The sequence below is a fragment of the Pempheris klunzingeri genome, chromosome 20 (assembly GCF_042242105.1).
Source record: "Pempheris klunzingeri isolate RE-2024b chromosome 20, fPemKlu1.hap1, whole genome shotgun sequence".
Classification (NCBI taxonomy): domain Eukaryota; kingdom Metazoa; phylum Chordata; class Actinopteri; order Acropomatiformes; family Pempheridae; genus Pempheris; species Pempheris klunzingeri.
The window spans coordinates 21,216,196-21,235,368 of NC_092031.1; the positions used below are offsets into that span (position 1 = coordinate 21,216,196).

A 19,173-nucleotide genomic window follows, 5' to 3' on the forward strand; every position below is an offset into this window, starting at 1 on the left:
AAAAACAACTGTTGATTACAAAGTGTATTCACAGTGTCTCTGCATGCCCTAATGCAACATGCTCTACAAAGTAAATTATTGTTATTATTATTTTTTTGCTCCCACAATAGCCTTTATTATTCATTGCCACTGTGAAATATACATAGGACTATCTCCAAATGATGCTAGTAAGCAAGAGGTGTAAGAGGTGTTAGTACAATGGAATTATTATCAGCTACAGTTCACAGCATTTGAAATTTATAATATCGTATATATATATCAGGTCTATATAGAGAGTTAGACACACCCCAAATAAATTATGATTAAAAATAAATAAAATAGATAATAAATTAACTATTTAAATGAAATAAGACGCCCCTACTTCTATTTTTCTCATTTACTTCTTCATTTTATTCCATTTAAAAATATATTTTTATAAGTCTTTCCATCTAACCTGTTATCTTCTATTATTCTGATTCCTCATTACAGAAGTGGGGCTGTTAGCGGAAATAGGACTGTACTAAGTCACCAGAAGTTACCATGAATATGACCGGAAATTCAGAGTTTCTCTAAATTAAAAACGTCAAAATAATTATTGCCACAAGTATTGGGCTAAAAAAAAAACAACCTTAAACATGTTGTCTATGTAGCCTTATATATACTAAGGAAACAATTCCAAAAAAAACAACCAGTGGCCAATAAACTGCTATTAGACATAGCGTTACCATTTTTATTTTGAAATTTTAAACCGGAAGCTATCTCCAATTTTGATTTTTATCTTGATGCAGGTCAACAACAGCTGCTTTGCTATCAACTAGAAGGCGCTGAAGTAGTTGGTAATGTGACATGCATTTCAATTAACTTGTGTTAGGTTCAAAAGTTGTGTGTGTGTGTGTGTGTGTGTGCTGCCCGCTGCCCACCAATGGTGTTGTGAGGTGTGTTGCAGTTTCTTCAGAGGTGAGTTAAAGACAGTTAACTACATGTGGCGCATGAAAGTGAAGTTTTGGGCTGAGTGCTTTAACGTTACCGTCAGTGGGCTTTCTCACGAGCGTTATGCTAGCTGGGAGGATGTCTTAACAAAAGCTGTTAGCCTCAAGTAAGTAAGTCCCCCACCCTTCCCCTGAGCGGGTGTATCTCTGTTCAGTGATAGTCACAGATCGCCATTTGCAAGTTGCAAGTTGCTGCATATGGTTGCCGACGAGCCAGTGTCAAGATACAGCAGTGTTAGCGAGCTAAGATACATCTGAAAGGAGTTGGGAGAGAAACTTCCCTTCGTTCTCATGCCGAGGAGTTTTTCTTCACTAAGTTACATGCTTTGTCAAAACACTCGTCCTGTTTCTGAAGCTTTTATTTGGCCAAATGTGGCAGTTAAACATATCGGCGAGCAATTCCTTTTCCTACTGTGTCAGAAACTAAGAGTTTTTAGGTCCGAGGGGGCGGGCTGAGGTGGGACAGCCTCCTCATGTGTGTTACTCAACGGATTCGTTTTTGGGTGTCACTTCTCTGGAACGATCTTTTGCCATGGTTAGTAGTCCTGTCCTACCATGGTTAGTAGTAGTGCTGTCCTGTCATGGTTAGTAGTGCTGTCCTGCCATGGTTAGTAGTGCTGTCCTACCATGGTTAGTAGTGCTGTCCTGTCATGGTTAGTAGTGCTGTCCTACCATGGTTAGTAGTCCTGTCCTGTCATGGTTAGTAATGCTGCCCTGTCATGGTTAGTAGTGCTGTCCTGTCATGGTTAGTAGTCCTGTCCTACCATGGTTAGTAATGCTGCCCTGTCATGGTTAGTAGTGCTGTCCTGTCATGGTTAGTAGTCCTGTCCTACCATGGTTAGTAGTGCTGTCCTGTCATGGTTAGTAGTGCTGTCCTGTCATGGTTAGTAGTGCACTGTCCTACCATGGTTAGTAGTGCTGTCCTGTCATGGTTAATAATGCTGCCCTGTCATGGTTAGTAGTCCTGTCCTACCATGGTTAGTAATGCTGTCCTGTCATGGTTAGTAGTGCTGTCCTGTCATGGTTAGTAGTCCTGTCCTACCATGGTTAGTAATGCTGCCCTGTCATGGTTAGTAGTGCTGCCCTGTCATGGTTAGTAGTCCTGTCCTACCATGGTTAGTAATGCTGTCCTGTCATGGTTAGTAGTGCTGTCCTGCCATGGTTAGTAGTGCTGTCCTGCCATGGTTAGTAGTCCTGTCCTGTCATGGTTAGTAGTCCTGTCCTACCATGGTTAGTAATGCTGTCCCACCATGGTTAGTAATGCTGTCCTGTCATGGTTAGTAATGCTGCCCTGTCATGGTTAGTAGTCCTGTCCTACCATGGTTAGTAATGCTGTCCTGTCATGGTTAGTAGTGCTGTCCTGCCATGGTTAGTAGTGCTGTCCTACCATGGTTAGTAGTCCTGTCCTGTCATGGTTAGTAGTCCTGTCCTACCATGGTTAGTTGTGCTGTCCTGTCATAGTTAGTAGTGCTGTCCTGTCATGGAGTCCTGTCCTATCATGGTTAGTAATGCTGCCCTGTCATGGTTAGTAGTGCTGTCCTGTCATGGAGTCCTGTCCTATCATGGTTAGTAATGCTGTCCTGTCATGGTTAGTAATGCTGCCCTGTCATGGTTAGTAGTGCTGTCCTGCCATGGTTAGTAATGCTGTCCTACCATGGTTAGTAGTGCTGTCCTGTCATGGTTAGTAGTGCTGTCCTGCCATGGTTAGTAGTGCACTGCCCTGTCATGGTTAGTAGTGCTGTCCTGCCATGGTTAGTAGTGCTGTCCTGCCATGGTTAGTAGTGCTGTCCTACCATGGTTAGTAGTGCTGTCCTGCCATGGTTAGTAGTGCTGTCCTGTCATGGTTAGTAGTGCTGTCCTGCCATGGTTAGTAATGCTGTCCTACCATGGTTAGTAGTAGTGCTGTCCTACTATGGTTAGTAGTAGTGCTGTCCTACCATGGTTAGTAGTGCTGTCCTGTCATGGTTAGTAGTGCTGTCCTGCCATGGTTAGTAGTGCTGTCCTGTCATAGTTAGTAGTGCTGTCCTGCCATGGTTAGTAGTGCTGTCCTGCCATGGTTAGTAGTGCTGTCCTGTCATGGTTAGTAGTGCTGTCCTGCCATGGTTAGTAATGCTGTCCTACCATGGTTAGTAGTAGTGCTGTCCTACTATGGTTAGTAGTAGTGCTGTCCTGTCATGGTTAGTAGTGCTGTCCTGTCATGGTTAGTAGTGCTGTCCTGTCATGGTTAGTAGTGCTGTCCTGCCATGGTTAGTAATGCTGTCATACCATGGTTAGTAGTAGTGCTGTCCTACTATGGTTAGTAGTAGTGCTGTCATACCATGGTTAGTAGTGCTGTCCTGTCATGGTTAGTAATGCTGCCCTGTCATGGTTAGTAGTCCTGTCCTACCATGGTTAGTAATGCTGTCCTGTCATGGTTAGTAGTCCTGTCCTACCATGGTTAGTAATGCTGTCCCACCATGGTTAGTAATGCTGTCCTGTCATGGTTAGTAATGCTGCCCTGTCATGGTTAGTAGTCCTGTCCTACCATGGTTAGTAATGCTGTCCTGTCATGGTTAGTAGTGCTGTCCTGCCATGGTTAGTAGTGCTGTCCTGTCATGGTTAGTAGTCCTGTCCTGTCATGGTTAGTAGTCCTGTCCTACCATGGTTAGTTGTGCTGTCCTGTCATAGTTAGTAGTGCTGTCCTGTCATGGAGTCCTGTCCTATCATGGTTAGTAATGCTGCCCTGTCATGGTTAGTAGTGCTGTCCTGTCATGGAGTCCTGTCCTATCATGGTTAGTAATGCTGTCCTGTCATGGTTAGTAATGCTGCCCTGTCATGGTTAGTAGTGCTGTCCTGCCATGGTTAGTAATGCTGTCCTACCATGGTTAGTAGTGCTGTCCTGTCATGGTTAGTAGTGCTGTCCTGCCATGGTTAGTAGTGCACTGCCCTGTCATGGTTAGTAGTGCTGTCCTGCCATGGTTAGTAGTGCTGTCCTGCCATGGTTAGTAGTGCTGTCCTACCATGGTTAGTAGTGCTGTCCTGCCATGGTTAGTAGTCCTGTCCTGTCATGGTTAGTAGTGCTGTCCTGCCATGGTTAGTAATGCTGTCCTACCATGGTTAGTAGTAGTGCTGTCCTACTATGGTTAGTAGTGCTGTCCTGTCATGGTTAGTAGTGCTGTCCTGCCATGGTTAGTAGTGCTGTCCTGTCATAGTTAGTAGTGCTGTCCTGCCATGGTTAGTAGTGCTGTCCTGCCATGGTTAGTAGTGCTGTCCTGCCATGGTTAGTAGTGCTGTCCTGTCATGGTTAGTAGTGCTGTCCTGCCATGGTTAGTAGTGCTGTCCTGTCATGGTTAGTAGTGCTGTCCTGCCATGGTTAGTAATGCTGTCCTACCATGGTTAGTAGTAGTGCTGTCCTACTATGGTTAGTAGTAGTGCTGTCCTGTCATGGTTAGTAGTGCTGTCCTGTCATGGTTAGTAGTGCTGTCCTGTCATGGTTAGTAGTGCTGTCCTGCCATGGTTAGTAATGCTGTCATACCATGGTTAGTAGTAGTGCTGTCCTACTATGGTTAGTAGTAGTGCTGTCATACCATGGTTAGTAGTGCTGTCCTGTCATGGTTAGTAGTGCTGTCCTACCATGGTTAGTAGTGCTGTCCTGCCATGGTTAGTAATGCTGTCATACCATGGTTAGTAGTAGTGCTGTCATACCATGGTTAGTAGTGCTGTCCTGTCATAGTTAGTAGTGCTGTCCTGCCATGGTTAGTAATGCTGTCCTACCATGGTTAGTAGTAGTGCTGTCCTACTATGGTTAGTAGTAGTGCTGTCCTACCATGGTTAGTAGTAGTGCTGTCCTACTATGGTTAGTAGTAGTGCTGTCCTACCATGGTTAGTAGTGCTGTCCTGTCATGGTTAGTAGTGCTGTCCTACCATGGTTAGTAGTGCTGTCCTGTCATAGTTAATACGGCTCAGCACTGATTGAATTGGTGTACCCAGTCCAGACTGGGATATAATGTTAAATTGATGATAACAGTTTTTTTTTTCCTTGTGTTGTTTTACTGTTGATGGACAAGACAGACAGTGATGGAGGGGGGAAGATTGTTTGTTCGCTTACACTTGTTTATTTCAGTGAACTTTGTAAAGCACTGTGAGACAACTCTGTTGTGATACTGGGCTATACAAATAAATTGAATTGAATTGAAAGGCTGACTCCTTTTTTACAGTTAGTTTCTTGGGTATCCAGGCTCTCTCTCTCTCCTCCTGCTGGGGAGATCGCCCCTCCTACTGTGGTCTTGGTCCAGGTGGATGGAGCAATCAAATTAACTTGAATTCAAAGGCTTATGTCAAATGTGTAATTCTGCCACAAATAATACATTTCAGCAATAATGGTGAGCAAATTGGCCAATAATACAACCGCTATGCCTACTGCAGCTGGTGGCGGTGATAGTGTGTGTGGCTCAACTATTTGAATAATCTATTTTATTTCTATTCTATTTTATTTTAATCTATCTTATTTAACAGTGACTATCGAATAGTGTTTTGGTTTGAAGTGCACATATCTAGTGTCAAGAGGAGTCAAACCAATGATCTGACGCTGAGTTGTGGGAAGTGTAGACTATCTTGTTTGTGCTGAATCAGCTGTAGTTTTTGAATAATTCCAGTATTTTGTGATCTGTATGTAGCTGTAAGGCTTTCTCGAGAGTTTAACGGGAACAGATGCATGCCGTTGGAACAGCTCAGCAGTTTGGCCTTTTGCTCTACTTTTTTTCTTTTGTTGAACTTTATTTTCTTTTACTTGATATGAAATATTCCTTAGACCATTTTTCTGCTTCCACAGGAGCAACATGGCAATGTGGATCCAGGCCCAGCAATTGCAGGGCGAGGCGTTGCACCAGATGCAGGCGCTGTATGGCCAACACTTCCCCATCGAGGTGCGACACTACCTGGCGCAGTGGATTGAAAGCCAGCTCTGGTATGCTGTATACCTTGATCTTTTTTTAATTACATTGTTAAAATGACAATATTAATCTATCGTGATAGAGACAGCATCACAAAATTGATGAGAAATTTAAGTAGATTATGCAGCTTGCACCTTCCAGATTTACAGTAGATTCTTGTCTGTATTATGATGCAAGGTTCAGTGCTTGGTCAGAATTGTGTCTATGTTTGCATGCTTTGAGACATCTTATACCTATAAGATATATCTATCATATCATTATCTTACTCTGCAACCTGTGACAACGTATAAAATCACTTGTTCAGGCTTGTTTGTGTCAGATCAACAACATTTCTAAGATTGAACAAGTTCTCTGAAAACCTGGAAACTGTCATTCATCCATTCATCAACCCATGTGTTGATATCTATAATGGGCTGTGCACTAGAATCAGCAAAAAATCCCTAATGTCTGCAGCAGCTTAAAAAACTAGGATATGCTAGGATATTAACTGGATCAAGACCAATAGTCAAAACTCAAAATTCAAAAATGCACATGCAACTTCTCAAAGAAAAGTTTTAGGGCTATCACATCAATATCAGATTTATACTACACAATTATCATGGCCAAAAGAGTTCATGATAACCATATTACCACAATGCCTATAGAATATGTGTAATAATAATGAGAATGCTTGTGGGGGGCTTGCAGTACTTAATTTGGCACACAGAAATTGAAGCACTTGAATAGCCTGAAAATCAGACATTTTTAACTTGGCTGCTGAAAAATGACTTTAAAATTGAGTTACAGAAACAGTTGTGTTGAAGAACAAAATCTGAGGTGCCGCTCCAGTTTTAGCTGCAGTGTACAGGCTAATGGGCTAATGATAAGCTAGTGGAGTGAGTGACTACCATCAGGTTAGACAGAGGTCTGCTGATCAGGGCAGAGCTGGGTGAGCAATACAAGCTGCGAATGTAGCCGTACATGTACATGGCCACATTTTGTGATAAAAAGAAACCATGCAAGTAGGAGTTCTGTAATGTTGTGTAGATATTTTGCTGATTGATCTCCTAAGCTGGGCGATAAAACAGTAAATCACTTTTGATTTACTAACTTTTCTCATTTGAAATATAATGAACATTCAATAAATGTTATAATATAGTGTTAAGCCACCCTTACACTGGAATAGGAGGCAATAATGCTCCTTAAATGCTAATTGCCACCTGCTAGAGGAAGAAGATAAGAGAACTGAACTGAAGTGGTAAGTAAAGATAAGTAAAAGGGTAACACTCAAATTTTTGGTGGTGGTTTACACTGAGTTTGAGAAAGACAGAGCAGTAACTCACAGTGGGAAAAGGGGAAATGGCGAATCTCCCTTAAGTAATTTCCTCTCTGGTGGGGTAGTGGTATAAACTGCAGTGATAGATCTGTCCAACTACCACAAGCTGGGACGTCACGGTCATGCTGATGTGTCACCTCGTGCCACAGAGTGCTTGGCCAGCTTGGCACGAGGTCAGCTTTTTCCACCCCTGATGGGTTTGCAACTCTGCAGTGGCAAAAACCAGCACTTTGAGAGGACATGATTTGTTGGGTGCATTTGCCCTAAAGGATTCCATTACAGCCATTGTAACCTGTTTGCAGCTGCTGGCTGAGGTGATCTCTTGGACCATTTCCAAAACTTTTTGTACCTACCAGTCATACCCAAAATATGTATAAAAAAAAACCAAAGTAGGGCCCAGGTTTAATAATACGAAACAGTTCTGTATGGAGCAGCACTGAGCTTGACAGGGGTTTTGGATTAAGATTTAAAAATGTTTTTGTTTTTTTATCTGTCACAGGGATTCAGTAGAGTTGGACAACCCAGCAGAGGAGGTCAAAGCCAAGCGTCTGCTGGACAACCTGGTGGCCGAGCTGCAGAGGAAAGCCCAGCTACAGGGAGGAGAGGATGGCTTCCTGCTCAAAATCAAGCTGGGCCACTACGCCAATCAGCTCAAGGTACCAGTCAACTACTGTACGATGAGGGAAAACTGCCCTGCCCTGAAACCTTGATTTGCTAGTCACTGAAATGTTATGCTGAAACAATTCGGTGCACTTAACATGCAACAGGTCTCATTTGTCAGCTGTGGAGATACTCCAGCAGCTCAAACAAACCTGTCCTGTTCTGTGTTACCTTCACTCATGTGTTTTGGTGTAGTGGCCACAGTCAGAATTACAGCAGACGACACCCAGTGAAACACAGAAACTTTCCCCACAGACAATAAATAAATCTTTGTAGGCATGACAAACACTCTGAAATGTATTATCATTATTCTTGTTTGTAGTAAGCCGATACGAAAATTGTATTGAAAATCACTGTTGTGAATCACTTACCTAATTAAAGCTATGTTTGTACGGTATACTTGGACTGACTGATCGTCAAAACATTTATTTATTCGTTTTAATTTTCATTTGCACAGGTAATGCAATTAACTTTAATTGTCCATTCTAACTTAGGTAGAGAGAACAACAGAAATTGCAGAGGAAATGCTAGAAGAGGAGCAAGATGTGATTTCTGTTCACAGCTTTGAGAAGAAACGCTAGCAACAACAGAAAACAGCAGTCTGTTTGACAAAAATTTGCTAATATCACTCCATACACTAAAAGAGTGGTTCCCTAACTGCTTGGCTTTGTCCGTTTTTAGTTCTTTTGGCTGGGGTAGTCATCTGTTCTGGGCTGATGTGTATTGGCATATCAGCGTTTGAGCTAAATAGAAATGGACAGTTCTTATTTTTGATTCACACACACAAGACCTATATGATCACCATAAGTTTAATGATATTTAAGAAATAAATATAATATGTCAAACACTCTGGTAACACCTTCTCACATCTGAAGATTTGCTGCTTTGCTCTGCTTTATATGACTATAAACTGAATCTCTTTGGATTTTGGACTGTTGGTTGGACAAAACTAGATATTTGAAGACATCACCTTATAAAGAGTTGTGTCAGTGAACCTGATGAAACGTAGCCTTAATGTATGTTTTTCTGGAAGTATTGTAGTGCAAGTATTGCACGTGATGCATAAAGACTGCTGAACATTTGGTCAGTAGATGGCATTGGGGGGCATTTAGTGTTCAGCCCAGGGCAGGATAGACAGCTAATGGGGTTCCAGCCAGACTTTTCTTTACAGGATTGATGGCCACTACTAAGTGAGGATGGTCAGACCCTATGAGAACCAATGGAGGAGCCTTGTTGATGAGTTGAAGAGGTAAACCTTGTAGATGTGGATGATGTATTTGCAGGCATTCTGTTGTGTTGTGTGCATCAGTACATCAGTGGTTACTTGCTAAACATATACAGACAGATCTCTCGGTAACAGGTTAGTGTTAGTTATATATCCTTTATTCAACCAGGTTAAAGTCTGATTCAGATTAAAATCTCTTTTCCAAGATAGACCTGGCCAAGAGAGCAGCATTGACACAATTACCAAGAGTTGGGGGTCAGGTTAGTGTCCTCACATAGAGCCATATACTGCTGGCTGCTGAAGGGTTCTGTTGACTGACTCCTGTCCATGCATACTGATGACTTTTGTTCAAAATCTGTATATTATTGTTGGGGTGTCAGGGAGCACTCAAATGAAAACTATCACAGACTTTCAAGGTATGTGTTTGTGTATGTATATCTCTGCAGAGCACTTATGACCGCTGTCCTTTGGAGCTGGTGCGCTGCATAAAACACATCCTGCACTCAGAGGAGAGGCTGGTTCAAGAAGCAACAAATGTAAGTGGTTTACACAAGATATGTATACATTCTGAAGAGGATGAAAAATGAAAACAAAAAATTCACTTCCTGTGTGCTCTATGTGGTGCCAGAGGACTAATTGTAGTTCATGTCACTGTCCATTATGTGTAGACCACACCATATAAATTTAATGTAAATCTAATGATATTTGTCACATAAGGCTGATATCCTGTTTTTAATAGGTGATGCTTTGACTTTTACTCAATATGGGTGTTTTGGTCCCACCAAAACTGGTGAGGACTACATGTTTCTTTGTCTTTTGAACAAAGGGCTCCCTCTCTGAGTACCTTGATTTCACACATGTGTGCTAAACGCACATATGTACCCAGATTTACTGCCACCATTGGTCAATGTGTGGCACATGACCCTACAACCTCAGGTCAACAAAACCAGAGCTCCCCCACTGGTCTTCCTCTCTCTCAGTTCTTGCCTGGACCCCCGAGGGCCCAGCTCTGCTCTCTCCTCGTCTGGACCCTGAGAGTCCATTTACAGGCCTGGAGCTTTCTCCCCAGTGTGGCCTGTATCAAGCAGACCACCTTTTTCATGGTAGTGACACAAAGCCCTGCCTGAACCAAGTTTCTCAGCGTCAGCAGGTATGACTTGAAGTCTGCCAGCTGATCTTCAAAGCAACAGGAGCACACCAGCAAGTTAGCACAGATCTGCTAATTAGCAAGGAACAAAGGAGCGACTGCGTTCCTTCAGCCTGCAACCAGGACAGCAAGGACAAAGAACCACAACCCTTGTTCCAGCATCGCTCATCAACAGATTAAGAAAGTAGCACACAGATAGACTGGTAACAAACTCTAACTGGGCATACGTAGCATAGAATAACTGTATACATGGCTAAGCAATGGTTTAACCTTGTTAATGTTTTGGTTTGCTTTAATGTTAATATGTTGTAGTAGTAATGTTTAATGTTAGTTTGCTCACACAGACACTTGTCTCGCATGCAACTAACCATCCTTTCCTAACCTGACATCTTCATCCTACACACTCACACATACAGCTTTACAAATTGGCTTCGACTGAGAGACAAAGCTGACTGCCCTTTGTCTTCCTCTGACCCACAGACCATGGGGGCTGGCAGCCATTTTGGTTCTCCCACTTTTTTATAGGCTTACCTTCTTTTGCATATTCACATGTACACGTGTGTACACACACACACACACACTCTCTCCCTCTTGTTTGTTAGTGAGGTACATTTTATGAGATTACTTTTATGTTTGACTTTGTTTTAATAAATGTTTTAATACACATGCTGTGTTCTTTAATATTGTACAAGAGTGAATACTGCCAACCTCTATTCTGCCAAGAACTCTGAAATCCTTCAGCTAGCTATCAATATGGTAGCTTTGGTAGTAGTTAAGTTAATTATTAATCATAATACCAAATTGATAGTTTAGTTATTTTATGAGACTGAATCAGTTCAATTGGCTATCCTTTTCCTATTTTATTGCGGTGGTGCCCCAATCAATGTTCCAGCCTGGCTCATCAACAGATTAAGAAAGCAGCACACAGACAGACTGGTAACAAAAACTGGGCATATATAGCATAGCATAACTGTATGCATAGCTAAGCAATGGTTTAACCTTGTTAATGTATTAGTTTTGAGTGACAAAACTGCTACTGCAGTGTCAAAACATAGGAGTTCAAAATCCGCTTTTACTACTAGCAGATAAACTCATCAGACTCTTGAGAACCGCCCATGATGATTAGCGTTACCACAAATTAATTATGGCCAACTCCCTGTTGGACTTAAGGACTTTTTTTTTAAGTCTGGACTGGATAAATCTGCTTAACAAATGTTTGTACATGTATGCTAGATTTAAAGGTGGACTCAGTGACTTTCAAATGTTCTAGGGGCTGAGGTACCATACTCAGGTCTAGGACCCATATCATATATTATGGTTTGCCTCTCCAGATACATTAAGTTAACTTAGCACCCCTGGCACCTCAAAATGCTCCAAGTATTTACGGGGCTCTATCGTGCCAACATGCTATGCCCAAGCCAGGTTGCCATGTAAATACAACTACTTACTAATTTGAATGTGGGTGGAAATTTTATGACCGTTTGTGCATCCTAAAAGCCTCAATGTGTTTTTGCACAAAATCAAAAGTGGCTGACTTTCTGTCTGGTGAAAAAAATCTGAAAAAAATGAATACATTCAGAATGATGAGAGCAATGATCCCCCCAAATTTAGTTCATTAAAGCAATTGTGTTCCAGCATTCCAGCCTGTGTTTGGGGGCCCTATGGATCCAGCTGGCCACAAGCCACAGACCCATTCAATCCAGAACTCTGAATTTTATGAATTTTCAAGCATTTTAAGCCACTCAAAAATCTGATACTGTTAGTGAGAAAAATAATTTCTATAAAAACAATAGGTTCCTTGCGCTTTCAGTGCTCTGGTCCAAAAAAAAGCAACATCTGGACCCACATGAATGTACTGTGTGTAGGCCAGCTCTGGGAGTGGAGGGCAGGCCACGGATAGCCTGTCACAGCGCCACCAGCAAATCAACCAGACCTTTGAGGAGCTCCGCCTGGCCACACAGGAGACTGAGAGTGAATTGAGAAAGCTGCAGCACAGCCAGGAGTACTTCATCATCCAGTACCAGGAGAATCTCCGCATCCAGGGTGAGGACACACACACACACACACACACACACACACACACACACATATATACACACGTGGACAAAATTGTTGGTACCCCTCTGTTAATGAAAGAAAAACCCACAATGGTCACTGAAATCACTTGAAACTTACAAAAGTAACAATAAATAAAAATTTACTGGAAATTAAACAATCAAAATCAGCCATTACTTTTGAATTGTTGTTCAACAGAATTATTTAAAAAAACAAACTAATGAAACAGGCCTGGACAAAAATGATGGTACCCATAACTTAATATTTTGTTGCACAACCTTTTGAGGCAATCACTGCAATCAAACGATTTCTGTAACTGTCAATGAGACTTCTGCACCTGTCAACAGGTATTTTGGCCCACTCCTCGTGAGCAAACTGCTCCAGTTGTCTCAGGTTTGAAGGGTGTCTTCTCCAGATGGCATGTTTCAGCTCCTTCCACAGATGTTCAATGGGATTTAGATCTGGGCTCATAGAAGGCCACTTCAGAATAGTCCAATGCTTTTCTCTTAGCCATTCTTGGGTGTTTTTGGCTGTGTGTTTTGGGTCGTTATCCTGTTGGAAGACCCATGACCTGTGACTGAGACCAAGCTTTCTGACACTAGGCAGCACATTTCTCTCCAGAATGCCTTGATAGTCTTGAGATTTCATTGTACCTTGCACAGATTCAAGACACCCTGTGCCAGATGCAGCAAAGCAGCCCCAGAACATAACCGAGCCTCCTCCATGTTTCACAGTAGGGACAGTGTTCTTTTCTTGGTATGCTTCATTTTTGCGTCTATGAACATAGAGTTGATGTGCCGTACCAAAAAGCTCCAGTTTTGTCTCATCTGTCCAAAGGACATTCTCCCAGAAGCTTTGTGGCTTGTCAATATGCATTTTCGCGAATTCCAGTCTCGCTTTTTTATGATTTGCTTTCAACAGTGGTGTCCTCCTTGGTCGTCTCCCATGAAGTCCACTTTGACTCAAACAACGACGAATGGTGCGATCTGACACTGATGTACCTTGGCCTTGGAGTTCACCTTTAATTTCTTTGGAGGTTGTTCTGGGCTCTTTGGATACCATTCAAACTATCCGTCTCTTCAATTTCTCATCAATTTTCCTCTTGCGGCCACGTCCAGGGAGGTTGGCTACAGTCCTGTGGATCTTAACCTTCTGAATAATATGTGCCACTGTTGTCACAGGAACATCAAGCTGCTTGGAGATGGTCTTATAGCCTTTACCTTTAACATGCTTGTCTATAATTTTCTTTCTAATCTCCTGAGACAACTCTCTCCTTCGCTTTCTGTGGTCCATGTTCAGTGTGGTACACACCATGTCACCAAACAGCACAGTGACTATTTGTCACCCTTTAAATAGGCAGACTGACTGATTATGAGTTTGAAGACACCTGTGATGCCAATTAAAGGACACACCTGAGTTAAACATGTCCCTCTGGTCAAATTATTTTCAATCTTTTATAGAGGTACCATCATTTTTGTCCAGGCCTGTTTCATTAGTTTGTTTTTTTAAATAATTCTGTTGAACCACAATTCAAAAGTAATGGCTGATTTTCAATGGTTAATTTCCAGTAAATTTTTATTTATTGTTACTTTTGTAAGTTTCAAGTGATTTCAGTGACCATTGTGGGTTTTTCTTTCATTAACAGAGGGGTACCAACAATTTTGTCCACGTGTGTAGATATATACATGATGTAGAGAGTCATTTACTGGTCCAATCAATATAGGCAAATCAAACTCACACTGTTACACGCCATTGCACCTGATGAGTGGTCCTAATCTAAAAATGAGTTGAAATGTAATACCAAAGATAAACTTGTGACCTAAAGCAGCACAGAACCCACTGGCCACTCATTGGCTTGTATGCACAAATGATTAAACACAATGAAATCCTCTCCTCTTTGAACCAGAAAAGTTAAAATTCAGCTTCAGCTGCAGTTTGGTATTTTGTCTCTGTGCTGCCAGGAGAACTGATCACCAGCCTGTTTGGCTGACACATCTTAATAGAGAAGGACCTGACCTGTAGTCGGGCTGATTACCAAAGTTGCATTTTTAACCAATAACTAACTGTGTTGGTGTGGTGTTGGTGTTTGTAATGTCCTGCCTGTCTCTTGCTTCCTGCTTTGACAGCCCAGTTGAGTAGCCTGTCTTCACTGCCTCCAGCCGAGCGGACCCAGAGGGAAACCTCTCTACAGAGCAAGAGGACCACCGTGGAGGCCTGGCTCACCAGAGAGGCCAGCACACTACAGAAATACAGGCTTGTAGGAGGACACAACACACCCAGCGCACACACATCATCTCACACATTGAAATGTGCCGCAGATCCAATGACATAACCACAAAGTCGATCATAGATCTTTGGTCTAAGGTGGTCTGGTATCATGTACACCATGACCACCCAATGCTTGAACATGGTGTTCATTATGGTGAGTCCATGCCTAGCACAGAAGTCCAAAAACAAAGCACTACTCTGGTTCAGATCCCAATTACCCCCCTCCAGGTTTCTCCATCATTACTCACGTGAGCGTTGAAGTCTCCCAGTAGAATTGTGGAGTCACCAGACCCCTTCCTCCAGAAGGCTGGATACTCTGAACTGCTGTTTGGTGCATATGCACACACAACAGTCAGAGCCTTCCCCCCAGCAATCTGTAGTCGCATGGAGGCAGCCCTCTTGCTCACCGGGGAGAACTCCAACACATTGGGACTCGAGAGTATCCCCACACTTGCCCGGTACCTCTCACCCTGGGCAACTCTAGAAAAGGAGAGAGTCCAGCCCCTCTTCAAGAGTTTGGTTCCAGGGCCGACACTGTGCATAGAGGCCAGCCCAACTACTCTCAGCCTCCCGCACCAACTCCAGCTCCTTCCTCGCCAGAGAGGTGACGTTCCAAGTCCCTAGAGCCAGTCTACGATGCATGCCCAAAATCCCGCTTTGGCCCGTCACCCGACTTGCCATGCACCCAACCCCTGTAACGGCCCCTGCAGGTGGTGAGCCCACAGGACGGTGGTTCCACATTATTCCTTCGGGCTGGGCCCAGCTGGGCCCCGTGGACCCAAACACTCACTGGCGAGCTCCCCTCCCAGGTCTGACTCCAGGAGTCCCTTACCTGGGCAAGGGAACACCAAATTCTTTTTGCAGCATAAAGCTTAGACTTCATTCTTGAGTTGTACACTCATCTTGGTGGGGTTGGTGACTTAAAGAGGCTCTAGTAACATATCATCAGAATCAGAATTCCTTTAATAATCCTCAGGGGGAAATTGCTTTTTGTTACACACAGCTCCAAAAGAATAAGAATAAACTTCAAACAGAAAAGTAAAAAGTATAAAATATGTTCATATGAAACTAGATGACCTCCGGCATCCATTGGTATCAACCATATCAGCCTAGCTTGTTGCCACGGGGGATAAATAACCTTCCAATGTCAGGCTAAATATTGGCGAGGGAAAAACTAGCAAAGCCATTTTCAAAGGGATTTGAATACTTAGTGTATAGTGTAAAGAATAAAGTTAGTGTAAGTCTATAGTGTTTCAACGCTTTAGTTAGTGTGGTAATGTGTAGTGGAGGCCGACAAAGGTGGAAATGGCAATAAGCAAAAATACCAATGTACTAATGCACTGGGGAATTTCTGTTCTATCAAATCTCTGTAGCACTCTGCTAATAGAAATGAGCAAAGCTCAAACACTAAAAAATGTAAATAATAATATGTTAGGTGCCCACTTGAGTAAACACATCATACTTTATTAGTAACAGTGTGGTATCAGGAAATCATATTTCACACCTTTTATTGACCTGACTGATACAATCTCAGCACAGCATATGCAACCATTTTTTGTGAATGTGCGCATTTATGCAAGAGCATGATAATCTGCCAGCACTTGGTGCCCTATGCACAGTGCTGATAAGTGCCTTTGTCACAGTGCACAGCATGGAATGAGCGTGTAGCTAGTGGCATAGAACTTAACAAAACAATCCATTTAGCTGATACTGTGTTCCAAAAATGAAGCGGTCCACGGCGGCTTATATAAAAAAGGCAAACTGAGGAGAGAGAGGCAATGAGAGGATCAACTCAGATACCAGTATGAGTAGGGAGAGACCAGCTTAGTGAAGTGACTGAGTGACCACTTTCAACTACGATGGCTAACACACAGTGGTGAGAGAAGTACTCAGATCTTAAGTATAGGTGTTAATACCACACTATGGTGAATAGTTACAGGTTAAAGTTTTACATTAAAAAAGTTACTTAAGTATAAGTACAAATGTATTAGTGACACAATGTGATTGATTGATTGATACAAACCGAAGTCCTCTTCAACTATGTTGAATGCTTTTTCTTCCTCATAAAACATTTGCAAAGCCAAAATAGTTTGAAACCTGCATTGTTTGCATCTGTGTGTACTTGTTTGCAGTCTTCTTGACAGCCTTAGTTGTCATATTGTTTCTGTGCACCTTACCTGTAGAATCAACCAAAAAGTGTGGAACCGTTGGCAGGAATGTGAATTGTGTGCATCCTCAGGGGCCCACTTGTAATAGTGTTGTTCCATAATGCTCCACTATGAATAGAGGTCAAAAACTCCACAGGGTACCCTTTGAATTATCTATAAGACTTTATGTCATTCATTCCTTTCAGTCTCAGTACATTTCTGTACATTTTTATTGTAATACATTTTATTTTAATTGACATTTCTTTTCTTTATTTCATAATCTAATTTCCAACAAACACCCATTAAACCACCAGTTGGAGGCCAATTCAGTGATAGCTTTGTCCTTCTGGTTTCCCAGAGATGGTCTGTCCTTGTTTCTGAGTTTCATTGGATGCTTGGACCCCAGTATACCTGCTTGCAGGTCTAAGCAATATTCCCATTGTTCAACAATGAAACTCATTTGATGTTCTATAGATTTAGCTACTCAAATGGCTTTTTCTGAATATCGATAGTAAAAAAGAGACTGGTGTCAGCAAGCATATTGTTAGTATGTTAACAAGCACTGCCAGCGTTACAAAAACAGATCTGAGATCTGATTTCTTCTGTTTCTATATTTGGGAGAGGTCATTATAATTGACATTTTGTATGAAATTTGACATCTGAGAAAAACAGGTGTAACATCTGCTGCACAAATATCAACAAATAGTCAAGGAGAGAGAGAGAAACAGTGACAATTTGTAAATTGCGGCAAATAAGTAGATAATTTTAGTTAGTTACAGTAATCAGATTACTGCAGTGTATGTTCACATGCTGTCCAGTTTCCTACTAACGTAATTTTTAGTGTATATAGTTTGTGCATGTTAACTGCATGTTGAGTGTTACATATGCAAATATTTCTCAGCATAAAGTTGGTGGACTGTTTGCAGGACCTGTTAGAACAACACCAGAAGACCCTGGCCCTGTTGAGGAAGCAGCAGACTCTGATCCTCGATGATGAGCTCATTCAGTGGAAGAGGAAGCAGCAACTCGCTGGCAATGGAGGTCCTCATGAGGGTGGGCTGGATGTCCTCCAGTCCTGGTATATATTGGATATGATTATTAATTATTTTACCTGACATATTATATTATAGGATAGAAATTTTTTTTTAATTGTTTTGCCTACTTCAAGCAAATGCAGATTTTTTTGTGCTCTAGAAGACATTTTTTTCTTTCATTCAAGGTATTGATTTTTATGAAATGTTATACTTTACATAAATCTCTAAAAACATAAACATATAATTTGTATGCTTCCATATATACAGTATGCATAAATATACTCTCATAGAGGTACCCAGTCTCATTTTCTCATCTTCCCCTTTACTGGGTCCACCAGGTGTGAGAAGCTGGCTGACCTGATCTGGCAGAACCGGCAGCAGATCCGACGTTGTGAACATCTAACCCAGCAGCTTCCTCTGCCAGGCCCCATGGAAGAGCTGCTAAGTAAACTCAACGCTGACATTACTGATATCATCTCTGCCTTGGTTACCAGGTAAGAACTAGACTTCATCTCTTAAGTGTTGTGTGCTTCACACTTAAAAGCCAGCCTGATTGTGCTACCGTGACTAGGTCTTTATGGGGATCACAAAGTTTGCTCATCCAGTCTGCAAATGTTTTGTGGAATTGGATAAGGCTTATTCCCACGTGCCCTCTGGGATCACTCATGTGGGGGGCTGCACTGGGCACTGTGGTTATGGCTGAAGTGAGGTGAATGTCTTGGAGATGATCAAACCCACATGAATCATTTTTTAATCAGTTTTTTCACTGTTTTAGATTTACCCAGTATAATAATAATAATCAGCATTGAAGACACCATTATTCCTGTCCAAATCTCCAACTCCATTTGCAGAAAACCTAACTATTAATTATTTCTGATATCCAAATTTAACCCCAGTGCCCCAGAAACAGGGGCACCCCCAGAAATTTTTCACAGGGGGTGCCAGATAGGGCCAGTGAAAATCCTGGGGTGGCACACCAAAACCAAAAACAATAACGGAATTTCAAGAAGAAAAGCTGTTGTAAGTATTGAGGCTAGTCAAGATTAGTGTCAATATGACAGTTAAGGAATCACGTTCTCATATACTTTCTAATTTTACAGTTAATGTTACTTAGATGTACATGGACTAATACAGTACAAGCCTGTTTTATTAAGTGTTGGTTTATTTATGAGTTAGGAAATTCATTGTTCTAATGGGGTAGTTGTATTATACAGCTTTACTATTAGGGAGTACATTCATGTAATGAACTAAACAGTTACAGGGAACAAGTCTACTCAAGTTTCAAAGCACCACACAGAGGCCTTTGATTGTTTTCAATACAGCTTTATTCTGCTGTAAACATGTAACAGACTATGTCCACTAAAGCATTGTCTTTGACAGTAGACATTTGACCACAGCTCTGAGAGGATTCTAGCCATGCGTA

At 41.9% G+C, this 19,173-nt stretch overlaps 1 protein-coding gene across 1 annotated transcript in view; it reads left to right on the forward strand.

Moving 5' to 3' along the window:
• Nucleotides 1-779: 779 nt before the first annotated feature.
• Nucleotides 780-19,173, forward strand: part of LOC139220322 (signal transducer and activator of transcription 5B-like) — a 30,555-nt gene continuing 12,161 nt past the window's right edge. Inside the window, exons 1-8 of the mRNA XM_070852400.1 lie at nt 780-936; nt 5,779-5,913; nt 7,714-7,870; nt 9,546-9,635; nt 12,112-12,289; nt 14,428-14,558; nt 17,643-17,794; nt 18,089-18,244. Of these exons, the coding sequence (XP_070708501.1) occupies nt 5,786-5,913; nt 7,714-7,870; nt 9,546-9,635; nt 12,112-12,289; nt 14,428-14,558; nt 17,643-17,794; nt 18,089-18,244 (992 nt within the window). The 5' untranslated portion in view covers nt 780-936; nt 5,779-5,785. The remainder of the gene's footprint in view (nt 937-5,778; nt 5,914-7,713; nt 7,871-9,545; nt 9,636-12,111; nt 12,290-14,427; nt 14,559-17,642; nt 17,795-18,088; nt 18,245-19,173) is intronic.